This window comes from Natrix helvetica (genome assembly GCF_964273705.1).
Source record: "Natrix helvetica genome assembly, chromosome: 1".
NCBI lineage: Eukaryota > Metazoa > Chordata > Lepidosauria > Squamata > Natricidae > Natrix > Natrix helvetica.
In genome coordinates, this window is record NC_138548.1 from 76,152,113 (window position 1) to 76,168,422 (window position 16,310).

Sequence of the window (16,310 nt, forward strand, 5' to 3'; positions counted from 1 at the left end):
AGTTCTGGAAACTGAAAAGGGAAGCAGGGCCAAGTTTAGGCCTAAGAACCACCTCTACCATAATAGAAACTGTACTACCATACCTTGAGGTCTCTCTCTGTCTTCTGCTTCTCGGCAGTCAGCTCAGATAGGGAATTCTGTAGGGCCTGTGACTGGGAGGAATAGAACTCCCTCTCTTCTTCCAGAGCTCGGGAGCGTTCTTCATTCTCCTTCATTCTATGAAGCAGAGGAAAAAAACTTTCAGTTCAGGGGTGGGTTCCGGCAGGCACTACTGCAGGTTCTCTCATGGGCGTGCTGCGTGCACGCTTGATGTGTGCATGCACAGTGCAATAAAAATTGTTCTGCGCATGCACAGAAGCAAAAAACAAGATGGTGGCACTTATGGCACTGCCCAGAGAACCGGTTCTGGGGCATGGCAGGCCTCAGTCACTGCCAGTTCCAGCAACCCTGGTGGCCAAACCATTACCGGTTCGGCCGAACCGATAGGAACCCACCACTGATTCCATGATGCTCTCATCTCATTTCTCCCCTTCCTGTCTTTAATTTGTGGGAGTGCCAGCCTGCAGGTTGACTTTCTACTCCAATGGGGAACAATAGATTCCTCTTGCAAATTTCACTTGCTGTTACCTACTTTTTGTAAAAACTAAAAAGAATAGTGACATAAAAACAACCATAAGAACAGCCTATGGGCCAGAGGAAGAAATGAGCCAGGGCTATCAACTCTACTGTCTCCTTAAATGCGAAAAGTTAGCTACCCAAGTTGTAATATTTTTAGTTTGGAAGTCTCCCCCCTACCCCATACCTTTTCTCTGCAAAGAGTTTCTCCTTCACCAGCTGGTGCATTTTCTCCTCAATCTGATGGAGGCTATTCTTCAGGTCCCCAGCGGCACTAGTTTGCCCCGAAGGGTCCTCCTGGGGCTGCAAATGACTTCCATCTTCTTCCAGCCTCTCCAGCATGCTTTGTTTTTCCAGAGAAAGTTCCTGATAGCCAATACAGAAAGGTTAAGCAGTGATCAGGGCTTCTTCCTTTCCCATGACTGACTTTTTGATGGGCTACACTTGAAAAAGGCAACTTCCACAACATTAGAGTTGTAGGATCAAAAGGATGGCTGTCGTTGCAAAGCTAGCAAGGTCTCTAGGCTTTAATACAAAATTTATCAAAGAGAAACCTAGCAGATTAATTTTTTATTCAAATAATACATTCATATTGGTATCAAATAGGGACTTTTCTACCGGTCATGCAAAATTAAACGCACAGATGCTACACCAACAACAGATGCCAATTGTGAGATTAGAATGAACTCTTATCACATTCATGAATACAGAAAAAAGCGATACATTTCTGAGAAAATTTGCAAAAGAGTAGAAAGCCGGTGTTCCCACTCCCAAGAGAACTCTTCAAAGGATCATTTCACATAGAGTACCAGACATAACAAAAATAAAGGTGACATCTTACATTCCTTCAGGCACACATAAAGGAACAGAGAAAAGAGAATTGGCAGGCTTGGCTTAATATATGTGATAACCTAAAGAGAATAGCTAGGGGCAGCTCAGCTGCTAAACTAAGCCAAATGATCTTCATACCTCAGGCAAAAATATCTCCAAAGATCTATATCCCTGATAGTAAAACAACAATGACGGTGAAATCTCTAGCCACCATCAACAGAACATCCCCAAACAGCAACTGCAGGCAACTTCCTCATTTAACGAAACATCAGCTTAGCTTTGAGATGGTTCATTTGCCATTAAGAAGAGGAATGGAGATTCTGTATTAATGAGCTGCACCCTTTTGTTACCTTTTTCTTTAGCTTAGAAACCATTGAAACCATTGAACATATAAAAAGCAAACGTGAGACCAAATCTCAAGATGCCTATTTCACTGAATAAGCCCAATCTTTCTGGCAGGTAGGAACTCCTACTGTATAAACTACTTCTTTACGTGCTATTGACTATGTAGTCCAATGGGCACCATTCATGGAAAGGAGTAGGCTGGTGAAAAGCATAAGAGTACAGAAGTGTGACAAGATGGGTGGGTGGGTGGGTGGGTGGGTGGGAAGGGAGGGAGGGAAGGAAGGAAGGAAGGAGGAAGGAAGGAAGGAAGGAAGAAAGAAAGAAAGAAAGAAAGAAAGAAAGAAAGAAAGAAAGAAAGAAAGAAAGAAAGAAAGAAAGAAAAAGAAAGAAGCCTTAAAAAGACTTCTTCCTGAAAGGGTGAGATCACCTAAGACTGACAAAGCTGCTAAGTGGATCCCTAAATGGAGCACCTAACAAGGATGCTCAGTGGATCCAGAATATTGCACTTTCATTTGGGATGGAGAGATGGAATGAAAGAGGCATGGTTGACTGGAATCATTAACAAGCTGGGTTTTGAACCTCAACATTTCTTTGCAGCTTTTATTTGTAATCTCAATTATTTAGTTATTTCGAAGGAGTACTTTACTAATCATTGGAGGCTGCCATCAGGAGAAAAATCAAGCACCTACTTCCAATGTCTTCTGTAATGCTTCTGTCAGAGTTTGTAGTCCTTTCTTTTCTTCTTCTACTCCTTTGAGGGACTGGGCAGTCATTTCCAGCTCTCTGTTAAATAACCACGCAAAGGCCTTTGAAGCATATTATTCAACTCTGTGTTGTAATACAAGACTGAGGATGTGCATCCTTTTAATCATGTAAATTTTCAGAGAGGAGACATTCAAGATCACAATAGCCATGGTGGAGATAGAACTGAAGGACATTTTATTTTAGTTTTATTTTTAGAATATTGAGGGTATACTTGAGTGCTTTATTTTTTTTAAATGGACTCCAATCTATTTTAAAGCCTATGCTACAGTTTTAACGTATTTCCTAATACGTCAAAAATGGCAGGAAATCACATCCCCAAATGTTGGCATCACAATTTTAGAGAAGTCCAGATGGTGAAAAAAAAGAAGAAATCGACCAGGTACATTCAATCCTAGAATTGCAAGTTGTGTATCTTTTTTTTCTGACATGGGTCAGGTCATATAGCTACATTGCCAACATGATGTTTAATATGCAATATAATAGATAATACATAACATAAGAAAATTTTTAGCCCGCAGTCCCCTTCATGTTGACTCAGGAAGGCGGGGAATGGGACCACGTGTGCCTTTTCCCTTTTCCCTTTTTTTTTTCTTTTCATGATGTGAGCGGTGAGGCTCTGCCTCCCCTGCCTCCCCTGACCGCACGTCCCTGAATGCCAGCTATTATTTGGTTCTCTTAACAGCTGAGGGGCATTACCGTTTAATCTGCTCCTGTTCCCCTCGAAGATCTTGTACTACTTCTTCAAACTGCTGCTTTTCTGCCTCTAGTACTTGATTGAGATGCTCCAAGGCCTTAAGAAAAAGACAATAAATGCAGAATTCCAACGACTGCAGAGTTTGCTTTCTAGTTAAAGTTTGAACATTTACACAGCTATGTAGCAAGTACAACTTACAGTAAATGTTGACACTAGTGGATCAACACAAACTACGATTTGTGAGTCTGCTGCATATGTACTTCCCCCCCCCCCTCACAGGTTGCTTTCTGAATAAACATTGGGAACTTTTCTAAAACAGAGTGTTTTGAAAAGCATTTTTTTTAAATGATGGGGAAGGAAAGACAATGTCTGTTTTAAAGTTGTGCAGCCACAACTGACATTTTTCAGTCTTAAGAGGGAAAGTATGCTAAGAAAGTAGACAAGTAATAGCACACTCTCAGTAATGGGATGACATAACTCCCTATCACACATCATAATCACTAGGAGCTTTAGTCTGTGTTCAACCTTACGTTGTAGCTCTTTGATCCTCAATGAGGAAATTGCTGTTTCAAAACAGTGGCTGCCTTGGGCTTCAATGAGCAGGCTGTCTTCCCATTCCAGGATTGCCTTCACCTACCCAATACTTCCTAGGTTCCATTATTAACAACCTGGTGGGATTTCCTGTGTTTCAGGATGCCTAACTAACTCACAAGTAGTGGGCATTGCAAGGTACATGGAGTAAAGCATGAGGGAGCACTACCAATCAGTGGTTGCTCTTACTGTCACTACCGGTACGCTGTTTGTGCATGCGCCTGATGTGCACTGCGCATGCATGCACAATCCACTGCCCCTGCAACAATCAGCTGCTGGTTGGGGCTCACGCAGGCACCACATGCTGTGCGCATGTGCGCAGTGTGCCTTTTGGCATAAATACATCTGTGGAGCGTGGGCAGGCGGGTGGCCAAACGAGCCACCATATTGGTACGCTCTCAGTTACTCCAGGCCACTACCGGTATGGCTGCACCGGGCCGTACCTGCAGCAACCACCACTGCTACCACTGCTCCTGCCCAATGCAAGATCTCCACATTTGTGATCTGGGCTATCTCTGAACATGGCCTAGTTGCTCCAAACAAATACTGAAGGCGTTGGAAGTGGGGGTCAAATGAAGAGGCAGGACTCAGAATAGTGAGTAAACAACTCTTTATTGCAGGCTTGGTACATTTTGTTGCAGGCTGTCAGACAGCTCCCTCTCTTAAAGGGAGCTGTCAGGCAGCTCAACCATTCAGGTTGCTCTATTTTCCCGCCTGTGGTGTCAGCCAATGAATGTAAACCTTCCCGCTTTCCCGCTTGGAAAGCGGACCTGAGTGAAGCCTACGTCCCAGGCTTCACTCTCTATTAACATATGTAACAGATGTCATGCTCAAAGCTAGGCTGCTGACTGGACACAGGGATGGAGGAGAGCATGGGATGAAGTAGCCAGCAATTGCAAGGAAATTCTGTCCTCCTTGAATAGTATACAAGACAATGACAGTGATGGCAGGGAAAGACCAAGAAGCACAGTTCTGATCTCATGGATGGTGTTCTCCCGACTAATAAAAGCAGTCGAAAGTACAGGCACATGAAATTCCTTGTCTGCATAAGCAGCAAAAACATTGTAATATACCCAATGGTACCCACTATTTGAATTAAACAGCAACCTGGTTAGATGGTTGGGCTATTGAAGAAAACCCATAGGAGAAGAAAATGGAGGAGGCAGGAAAAAGATAGTGGGCATCAGAGCTGCTGCCATAATTGCAACAGGGGCTAGACCAGGGGTGTCCAAACTTGGGAACTTTAAGACTTGTGGACTTCAACTCCCAGAATTCCCCAGCCAGCCATGCTGGCTGGGGAATTCTGGGAATTGAAGTCCACAAGTCTTAAAGTTCTCAAGTTTGGACACCCCTGGGCTAGACTGACACCCCAAACTGTTGATGACTAACCATCCAGAAATACCTGTCTGACCAAAGGCTAGTGGTGTGATCCATCTTAGCTAGAGAGTTGCACAAATAGCATAGAACTAGATAATACTTACTGTAAATAGTGACAGAACTAGCAACTGACAGAACCTGGTGGCTCCCCCCCCCTCAAATTGAATGTCTATGCAGTATGTGACTAGTATTATTTCACAGGAGAGTTTATTTTTTTAAATTCAGGTTTAAAAATAAAATAAAAAATTGTGTTCTGGGCAAACTGTATCAAGAGAATTGGGAAAATACTTCTTTTTAAAACTGGAGCAGCAAAAGACAATTTTAGCTGCCTCAGCTATGATCTGTAAATAAAAATTGGGTTATTATCTAAATTAGGCAACCATTGGTTCCAATAAGAATTCCAATGCATTTAACTCTCCTCAGCAAAATGGGTCTATGAGATATTATAGCAGGGGTGTCCAAACTTGGGAACTTTAAGACTTGTGGACTTCAACTCCCAGAATTCCCCAGCCAGCATGTCTTAAAGTTCCCAAGTTTGGACACCCCTGTATTATAGGATTTACTTCCAGGAAAGCATGGGTAGAATGGCAGGATGCTCAAGGATTGTGAATGTCCACATCCTCCCCCACCAGATGTCTCAGCACTCAGACTTCCTCACTCAACTTTTCTGCATGTTGGCCCCAAACCAGGAAATCAGCTCCACGGGAAGGCCGAAACTACTTTTACTGAGATTGTCTATGATATAATACAGGCAGAATCTTGCAAGTTGGATTGTGTTGTACAGTATCTCCTCCCCCTTCTTACACTCCAGTGAATCAGGATGACATCTGCCTGAACCACTTCCAAATGTTGTTTCGTTTCTTTGAACTTAAAAAAAAACCCAACACTTTTTTGCTTAGGCAATATGAGTTCTCCCACATATCTCCCTCACTTTCCTTATTTTCTATACTGCAGGCTTGAATTGCCCCTTCTCCCTCCCCACATGTGAAACGTAGGAGGAGGGCAATGGAGCAATAGAAAGCTACGTTTCCAATTCTCTTTTGAATGTGAGCTGAAATGATATGCCAGAGTTGGAAAGGAATCATTCCCTTGTTTTATCACAAGGTCTCAACCTCAATGTTCACCAAGGTGTCGCATTTATTAAGAACTAGAAATGTTGCTCTTCATAGAATTGGGACACTCTTTTCCAATTCCCTCCCTCCATTCTGACTGTTAAGCATTATCAGGCTCATACATTTTCAATAGTAACCTGTCTGCAGAAACCAGACCAAGACAGGCAGGCAATATCCCTGGGTGAAACAAAGGCAACAATTACAATTACAATGCTACTCCAATTTGTTCGACATGAGAAAGAACCCCTAGTCTTACAAATAGGGGACATCGTGTTATTTCAAGTCGACTGGCAAATACTATGATTGGCAAATAGTCTAATGAAAAGCCCATGATGCCCAGCCAGGTTAATGGGAATTGTGGTCCAACAAATTTGGGGCACAATAGGTTGGGAGAAGGGTATCTAAAGTCTGCAGTAAACTTTAAAAGGTGAAAAAGCAAGCAGAGACCAGCTACACTGCAATTCAGTGGGACTATTGAGATAGATGGTAGAGATTTCATGTATGTAAGTTAAGCAATTAAAATGAGGAAATAAAACCTCTCTCTGTTCCCTCTGTAGGCATAGCTCCTCTGTTTCTTCCATCAGTTTATCTGCAAATAGATAATGATCAATGAAAGCAATCACCATGGAAGGGATAATTGAAAATTATCAGACACAGATTACATGGATCTTGAAAAATGCAGCTTTGGTTCTTGTACAGCTTAATGTTCTGGTTTGAACTTTATGAAATAGCTTCAGTAAACTTGTTTTTTTTTTTTTTGTTTGTTGCATCCATAAAAAAAACGACAGCAAAGAATAGCTTGCCCTGCTACTAGCGGTTTTCCCTGCAGAGTTTTAGCTAAAACCAATATGCTATAATTTGCAATTCTCTCACCAGCTTCATCACCTTTACTTAACAGATGAGAGTAAAATCACAGGATATGTGCTAAATTAGGCCAACAGTAAAGTAGCGGAGAAGGCTTTGATTTATTAAGAGGTTATGAGAGGGAAATGGGCATTAAAATAATAGTATTCCTAGCAATAATGTGGATGTTGCCTACAAAACAAATATGATGAAATATTTGGCTACCCACCAGATTGTTTTCTATAAACTATCTACGAATAATGTCACTCTGTTTCGAGTTAAAATACAAGAGAACATATGAAGCAAGAGAAGAGCTACATATGGGGGAGTATTGATTGTATAACCTTCTAATTGGGTTTTTCCCCCTACACACGTTTTGTTTTCCTGTCACATGAAGACTTTAGTTGGAAATAGGAGACTTAGATTATGGAAACCATCTGCATTCCTGAAATTCTCATTAACTTTGTCCTCCTTTTGTTTGGCCTCATTAGCTCATGCTGCTTGATTAAGGTTATTAGTTATACCAGCTTAAAGATACAAAAGAGCCAACTTCTCTAAACAACTATAAAAGATTGCTCTATGGGACTCACCAGAATGTCGCAATCTGATTTTCCTTCAGAGATTTTTAACTACAATTCCTATCATCCTTATGACTATCCACGTTGTCTGGAGCTGTTGGGCATTTTAGTATAAAACCTCTAGCGGGCACCAGGCTGCCTATGCTTGGAGCAGACCTTACTCTCTAAAGTGGTACATGTCTCATACACTATATTGCCAAAAGTATTCGCTCACCCATCCAAATAACCAGAATCAGGTGTTCCAATCACTTCCATGGCCACAGGGGTATAAAATCAAGTACCTAGGCATGCAGGATGTTTTTACAAACATTTGTGAAAGAATAGGTCACTCTCAGGAGCTCAGTGAATTCCAGCGTGGAACTGTGATAGGATGCCACCTGTGCAACAAATCCAGTTGTGAAATTTCCTCCCTCCTAAATATTCCACAGTCAACTGTCAGCTGTATTATAAGAACGTGGAAGTGTTTGGGAACGACAGCAACTCAGCCATGAAGTGGCAGGCCACGTAAACTCGTCCAACATCAGTGTGTGACCTCACAAATGTGCTTCTGGAAGAATGGTCAAAAATTCCCATAAACACACTCCTAAACCTTGTGGACAGCCTTCCCAGAAGAGTTGAAGCTGTTATAGCTACAAAGGGTGGGCCAACATCATATTGAACCCTATGGATTAGGAATGGGATGTCACTTACAGTAAGTTCATATGCGAGTAAAGGCAGGTGAGCGAATACTTTTGGTGATAGAGTGTATACTGAAGTTTTCTTCAGAAATGTAATTCTCTCCCTTTCATTTCCAGGCCCTCTGAATTGACAGGGAGGCCTACACCAGTCTTCCAATTCTCCATTATTAAATAACAGCTCCCAGAATTCAGAGCCAGCATATAAATCCAGGTTAAGGAAGGCTGCTCTATAGTGAAAAGCAACAACTGGAACAAAGTTACAAAACTTGACCAAGATCTGGAACCCTGATTGCACAGGGGAGAGGCATAATCATTCTATGGGGAACTCAGCCTAATGTAGTTATCTCTCGTGACAGATCTTAATTCACATGGGGAAGAGGCTAAGAGTCTTCAGATGCACATGACTGCCCACTTGGCATAAAAAACACAATGAAAATTCAGCAGAGACAACAAGTTTAACAGGGTTGTACCAGCATGTACCAGCAAAGGTTTAAAATGGTTGACAAGAACAAGAATTAATCAAACCATCAAATTAAACCTTTAACATGGCCAAAGTTGGGCATAAAACCATAGGAATTATATGTTGTTTATGTGAAAAAGCTTGGAAGTACTGATAGTTCTCGACTTATGACCACAATTGATCCCAACGTTTCTGTTGTTAAACAAGTTAACTGAGTTTTGCTCCATTTCTTGCTGCAGTTGCTCAGCGAATCACCTCAGTTGTTAAGTTACTAACACGGTTGTTAAGTCAATCTGGCTTCCCCAAGGACTTTTCTGGTCAGAAGGTCACAAAAGGTGATCACATGACCTCAGACAGAGCAACCATCACAAATGTATGCCAATTGCTATGCACCCAGTTTTTAATCACTGACGAATGCCAGTTGTAAGTGTGAAAAATAGTCATAACCCACTTTTTTCCAGTGCCATTGTAACTTCAAATGTCACTAAATGAATGGTTGTAAGTCGGGGACTACCTGTACTGAGAAACCTTTGTCAGGTACTGAAGAAATGATGATATGAGACAGGGAGGGCAGGCACCTTTGAGGAAGCCTTGTCTGTCAAGACCACTTCCTAAACATATGGGGAACTTCCAAAGCAGTTCTTAAGACTCTGGCATGTTCCTGTTCTATCATCTTCCCAACTGGATAGAGGCTTACATAACAAAAATAGGCCGCACAATGGGAGACAGTGAATGTGAACTGAGTAGCGTCAGAAGCACTTTGGATTCAAAGAGAAAAGGTGCTTAGGTTTTGAAGGGATGCTTACATGGATCCTCTTTGCAGCTCTCTGACATCCTCTCCTGATTATCCTCGGTAATCACAGAGCAATTCCAGAGAGGAGTCTGTGAGGAACTCTCTGGATATCATGAACTACCTTTTAAAGCCTTTGCACCTGAAGCGCTGCACTGCCTTATTTAATAGATCCATGTACAAATGATAATAATTTTTAAATATATGCTGCTATTAGTTCCAACCTAAATAGTCTTGTTTCTCTTTGGCCAGTTGTAGTCCCTGAGCTTCAAGGCTCTCAATCATCGCTTCACCCAGCTGAGCATTTCTCCAGGTCCTTCAAAAAAGGGAACAGAAAAAGAAATCAAAGAATGAACACAGCCTCCTTTCCCCTTTCCTCCTTTCCCCTTTCCTCCTTTTCCCTTTCCTCCTTTCCTAGGTGTCAGACAAAGGGAGGTAGGTTCCTTCTTTCATGTTCTCCCCCAGGACAAAAGAAAATAACTTTGGAAACTGCTGGTAGTCTTGCCTTCCTTCTGTGCTATTCAGTTGAACAGATAAAGTGGGAGAAGATGAAAATAACCAACAGAGAGGAAAATTGCCAGAAAGGAAAAGGAGTTTACTAGGACAAGGCTGCCATGCAAAGGAAGGCAGAGATAGTCCTTGACTTATGACTACAATTGAGCCCAAAATTTTGGTTGCTAAGCAAGAGCGTTGTTAAGTGAGCTTCACCACATTTTACCCAATCCATGACATCTCCTGGTGAGTGACATCAAGTTGGCCACTCCCACCCGGTCACATGACTGGCAAGCCACTCCAACCCAGTCACATGACTGCCAACCCACTCCCACCTGGTCACATGATCACTGAGCCACTCCCACCTGGTCACATGATCACTGAGCCACTCCCACCCAGTCACATGACCGCCAAGCCACTCCCACAAAACACGCCACACTCACAGAATAGGTTCTAAAAGCATTTGAAACCCACCACTGCTATGAAGGAACATGGAACTCATTTCCCTTCCAAGAATAAAAGGGCTATAACAACAGGATGCCTGCATAATTCATTACTTTACTTTACTTTTCTCTTTCAATATATTGGTATGTTTGCCTCTTGCTACCTGGAGCTCCAAACCCTCACTGCAAGTCACAAACCACAATTCTCATGTTTCACTGGCACTCTATGATTTGGTACTGGTTAAAATACTTAACAATATACAATATAAACTTGTTCAACATTGTGTGCAAACTGCTTCCATTTCTTGTGAGTCTACAAAATGGAATTTGAGAATCCTAAAGTACACATGGATCAGGAGACTAAGATTTGGAGCAGGCTCCACCTTAAATGACTATGGCACCCAGATCTATGTTTCAGGCAGATATGGAAGCTCAAGATGGATTTTTTCCCCCTTATACTGAATGTTGGAAGAATTCCCAAATGACTGCTGCATTGGGATATAGTTGGCTGACATAGATTTACTCAGTTGAGTAATCAGGTGAGAGATATTACATTAACTCCTATTCTATTCTCTCCCCAAGTTGAGAGTACAATAAAAAGGAGATCGATCTTGCTGCACAACTCTGTCACAGATGGCTAGTTGGCTCTCGAAATCCGACCGAAGCCACATTTTTCAGAATGTTCTTGACCTTCACAGTCAAGCTACCCTCCTTAACTAAACAATTGCATGGCTGTTGAAGCAATTCTTCAAAGCTATTTTAAGCTGTACCAGGCAGTAAAGATGCTCCTCATTGCGTTTGCCTTGAAGCACAGGTGGGAGGAGATGAGCAGGACAGAGCAAACCATGTAGAAGATAGCTAATGACATGAAGAATTACTCCAGAGTAATTTATTATTGCCGGCCTATAGCCAGGAATCTTGCCAGACTAAAGCACTCTAAAGTCTCTACTCCTTGGGAAAGACCCCCTCCCTCCTGTGAATCTGCACTACATTCCACCACAGTAAGAGATCAGCATCTATTGCTCTCTCTTGTACTCTCCATTTAAGTCCATCTAAATGTAAATTAGGCTTACCCTAAAAGTTCCTGTCAAAATGAATGGCAACCCAAATGGAAAGCTAGTACTGCAGCAGAGACAAAAAGTGAGCGCTCCCCTCTTTAACCTCCCACATTAGGACACCAGCCTGGATTGCTTTCCCCTGCAAAGCTGACAATTTGGGTGAGAAGAACATGACACTTAATGGAAGAAGTATGTGATTAGATGAATCTGTAGCCTGACCCTTGGTTGTTTCATAAGCTTTACATCAGCAAGGAATTCAAAGTGGTTTGAACAATGCTCCATTGGCTGACTATTTGGGGCCATGTACAGTGCACTGCCTTTTTGATGGGATCACTAATTCCACTCATTCTGGTTACAATATTCTAAATTACATTCTCCATTTTTAGCTAAAGATAGATGACAGGAGTCAAGAGCCCTTGAACTGAACAGGTCCTTCCAGATATGCTTATCCATTTGACATGGAGCTTTTCCCACTGTTGAAATGACTATCATCACCCCATCCTTGAAGTGTCAGAAAACCAATCAAGAACAAAATTGACTTTGCTGATCCCTACCTTGCTTCTATTCCCACAGTGCTAGGCACCTATTTTCCCTCTAAAATAATAGTGATAAGCCTAATTAATTTTATATACCATGAGGCTGCTCTTGGGTAGTATTAAAATAAGGTGGGGATTCTATTTTAATACAGGCACTGGTGAGGATGATTTTGGCCTGTCTCACACATGGGCTGGGGAAATCACACGGAGGCAAAGTCATAGGGACGTGGCAGAAAAAATAGGTTGCAAATGCATGCTTGTGTTATAGCTGGATTCAGGCGTGAAAAAGGTTTCTAATCAAGTCTGAGTCAAAGGTGACATTTCAGGTAGGCACTGATGAGCCATCAGCCTGGGACATGTTAACCCAGAAGTCAATCCCACTGCATTCCATGGGATCTAGGAAATGCATTGTATGCGGTTGCCTGGGTGTCAGATGTAATATATTAAGGAAAGAAGCTAATGCAGGCTCTATCCGACAATTTCTCTTTAGAATGACATTTCTTTCCTAGCAGCCTTTTCCCACTGCTGAGTTAAAATGATATTTAGTCATCCCTGAGTCACGACAAGACAAGGCCAGCATAACATTTGCTGTCTCTGATCTTCATTACCGATCCGTCTCCTGCCTTCACTGAATTGTTAACACTCAACTGTTGCTCAAGTTCAGATATGTACATGTGCCACTCATAGGCCATGGCATTTGCTTGCTCCTTGGCTTTTTGCCATCTGTTTTCAACATATCAGAAGCCAGAAGGGAAAACATTACTAATCACAAACCAGAAGATTTTTACTTCAGAGTTCTGCCTAACTTCTCTTCGCTGGTTTGTTTGACCTTTTTTTTTACATTATATTTGCACATTTCCTAAAATTAAAATATTTGATTTTTTTTTTAAAAATCTATTGGAAAACACAAGGGCTGAAAGAATTTAAAGAGGAGGGAATCCCTGCCATAAATGTACAACCATCTCTAGAATAATTGAAACTGGCTAGATCATGGACAATTTGCTTTCTTACTTGTGAGAGGGGGACTATTGAAATTGACAAATAGAGAGGAAAGGACAAACAGCTACAAATCCAAAACCTTGTGTTCCTTGCTGAATGGGTGGAGTTCTGCTATCTCCCCTCTATTATATTTCATCCTGCCTTTAATGTTTTTACAAATAATTCAAGATGGGGAACATATCTAATACACCTTCCTCCTCCTGTTTGAATGATTGGCCCAAGGTCACCCAGATGGGTTTCATGATTAAGGCGGGATTAGAACTCACAGACTTCCACTTTCTAGCTAAGTGCCTTAATCGCTAGACCAGACTGGTTCTCCCTATTCGATAGAAGCCTAAAGAGAAGTTGATACCAGAAACAGAGAAATCTTGGGAGGTAACAAACTTGAAAGGAACTGGGGAAACAAAGTGTTAACAGAGAGGGCAGATACAGCGACAGTAATATCTGATTCTTCCGGAAGACAATATACGCAGTTCAAGGTTGAATTGTGGAGTCCTTGATGCTTTCTGCATTTGGTTGTTTGGAAGTTTCATTACCTGACTAGGTAACACCATCAATGCTACTGAGTGTGGAGTTTGCTCCCAGTTTATATGCAGTACCGGTAGTTTGCTTTGCCAGTGTTAGTGGAGGTGTGGATTTCTCCTTGATAAGGATATTGGTTTTGTTTTTTTTTGCTTATTAATTGCTTCTACTCAGAGCTATGTGAATATTATAGATTCAGTAAGCATTTACCAAATTGGGCATCCAATCGCATTCTTAAAATCAAGTCCACAGCCCTAGGCAATTTCTACACAATAGCATTCGATTGATTTTATTGGGAGAAGAAAGCATATGTCTAAAAGTGATTATGTGCCACCCAGAATTGCAATGGAGTTGGACAGCTGTATATCTTTAATTAATAATAGTAACAGCAGCAACAACAGCAGTGATAAATAATATGCCACACCCCCTGTGTATCCTCAGATGCAGATAAAACAATGGAGTCAGCAAAAGCAGGGCTTATTGGAAGTACCCCATAGTGAATTCTTCCAGGGTATTAATTCTTGTGGGGTTGAACTGTTTGTATTAACCAAAATATTTGCAAAACCTAAGAGCCCTTCCAGGCCCTGCTTGCACTGATCTTTCTTGTTGTCACTCTCCATTCATAATTCTCCCATCTTATCTCTATCCTCACGTGCTATTTTTAAGAGAAAAACTGCTAAAGGAAGAAGCATCCAAGCCACCATACTGCGCAATGCTTATTGACCATAAGAACTCCAAAATAAAAGTATCAGTGATTTGGATGCAATTCAAAATCAAGAAAAAGCAAAATGTGGTGATTGCATGGCACACTTACACTTTTCCAGACTCCTGAAGCATCTCCAACCACTGGGATTGTTCATAAGCTGATTCTGCTGCTAGTACAATGTTGCCCTAAAAAAACCAACAACCCCAAATCATAAACCCTCTTTTCTTCAAGAGAAACTGGCATGTAAACACAGCTGATCAAAGAGGAAAACAAACAACTATGATACAAAAGAAGGCTATTTGCAAACACATACATCAGTTTTACTTGCATGACTTTCCCAGAGTAATACTGGGAATGGTAAATGTTGTGAAAACAATTTGCATTGATTCCTGGAAGGAAGTAGCGAAACTTAACCGATTGAAAGGGATGGTCTTCAAACAGATGGAAAACCTTAGGGATTTCTAATGTCACAGCTAACAATTCCCTTTACTGGCAGTTACACTCATGTAAAACATCACAGGTCACCCAGTCTGTTAGCAAATAAGCTACCAAAGGGAAATCAGGTTAATAGAGTAACAGAGTTGGAAGGGACCTTGGAGGTCTTCCAGACAAGCCCACTGCTTAAGTAGGATACCCTATATCAGTGATGGCTAACCTTTTTGTCCTCGCATGCCGAAAGTGTGTGTGACAGCATGCACGCCCAAACCCATAATGCAATGTGCGTAGAACACACACACCCCTGTGCGCATACCATGCCCCCTGCGCATGTGCGTGCTCCTCCCCCTCGCCCCATTTTGGACCTAGCAGGCCTCCCTGAAGCCTCCCGGGCCGGAAAACAGGGTGCGGGGGTGCGCTGCCCCCCCCTTACTCCCCACTCCCCCGCGTATGCACGCATGTCTCCCACATGCCTGGCAGAGACCTAAAAATCAGCTGGACAGTGGGAGGCGCACGCTCATGCGCAGTGGAGCTAAGCTGAGGGATGGCTGGCTTGCCTGCAAGTGCCATATGTGGTACGCTTGCCATAGGTTTGCCATCACAGCCCTATATTCTGGACAAATAGCTGTCCAATCTCTTCTTAAAAACCTCTAGTGATGGAGCACTGTTTTATTGCTTGGGTATCTCAGCTGCATGTTTCTGTTGGGCAATTTACTTCTTTACTCTCTAACTAGCAACTTGTGTAGTATTAAAAATCTATTAAATGGAACAAGAAAGAAGAAAAAAAGGAAACTTTACATGGAAGTCCTCATGAGAGATTTTCATTGCATAAGGCATATTGGATTCTTCTTTGGCTTCTACGATGCATCCACCAAGAGGTATGACACCCTGAGGAGGCACCAAAGATTTCACACAATTGGTTAAAATCACCATTGAGAAGTGACATGATGCAGTTAGAACTACAGTAGATAACATTGAGTGATGAGCATCCAGAATGTTGATCCTCATAGAGCTAATGATAACAGAGAAATATATTCAGGAAGTACCTCGGCTTAGAAACAGTTATGAACAGGCTGGCTATAGTACTCAAAATGGCAACATTTATTTATTTGTTTGTTTCTTTACCTACTTATTTAATATACTTCCTGTCTCACTGTTTGGAGCAGCTGTGGCTGAGTGGCCGGCTGACAACAAGATCTGACTTGAAAAGGCAGGTGACACATCCTCCACCCGCTGCACATCAATGAATCACTGAAGCTACATAATGTCTCCATGAGTGTCACAAAATAGTGCATGTATGTTAATATACTGTGCAGCCTGTTTTCAATGGTTCCTGAAAGCATTGCATGGCTTCAACAATTCCTCAGTTAGAGAAAGAGGAATGCGGTCCTCTTTTTGTCCATGTTGAGTGATGTCATGAGCCTGTGTTTTTCTGACTACA

At 41.9% G+C, this 16,310-nt stretch overlaps 1 protein-coding gene across 3 annotated transcripts in view; it reads right to left on the reverse strand.

The window, feature by feature from the left end:
* PLEKHD1 (pleckstrin homology and coiled-coil domain containing D1) overlaps positions 1–16,310 on the reverse strand; it is a 283,969-nt gene that overhangs the window by 254,764 nt on the left and 12,895 nt on the right. For all 3 annotated transcript variants that reach the window (XR_014174043.1, XM_081937757.1, XM_081937756.1), the window contains exons 3-10: positions 15,668–15,757; positions 14,543–14,619; positions 9,903–9,994; positions 6,867–6,919; positions 3,253–3,347; positions 2,481–2,574; positions 803–981; positions 84–216 (exon numbers count right to left, since the gene is read on the reverse strand). Coding sequence is in view for 2 of the 3 variants with exons in the window: in XM_081937757.1 (XP_081793883.1) it covers positions 84–216; positions 803–981; positions 2,481–2,574; positions 3,253–3,347; positions 6,867–6,919; positions 9,903–9,994; positions 14,543–14,619; positions 15,668–15,757 (813 nt within the window). In the remaining variant the exon portion in view is untranslated. The remainder of the gene's footprint in view (positions 1–83; positions 217–802; positions 982–2,480; positions 2,575–3,252; positions 3,348–6,866; positions 6,920–9,902; positions 9,995–14,542; positions 14,620–15,667; positions 15,758–16,310) is intronic.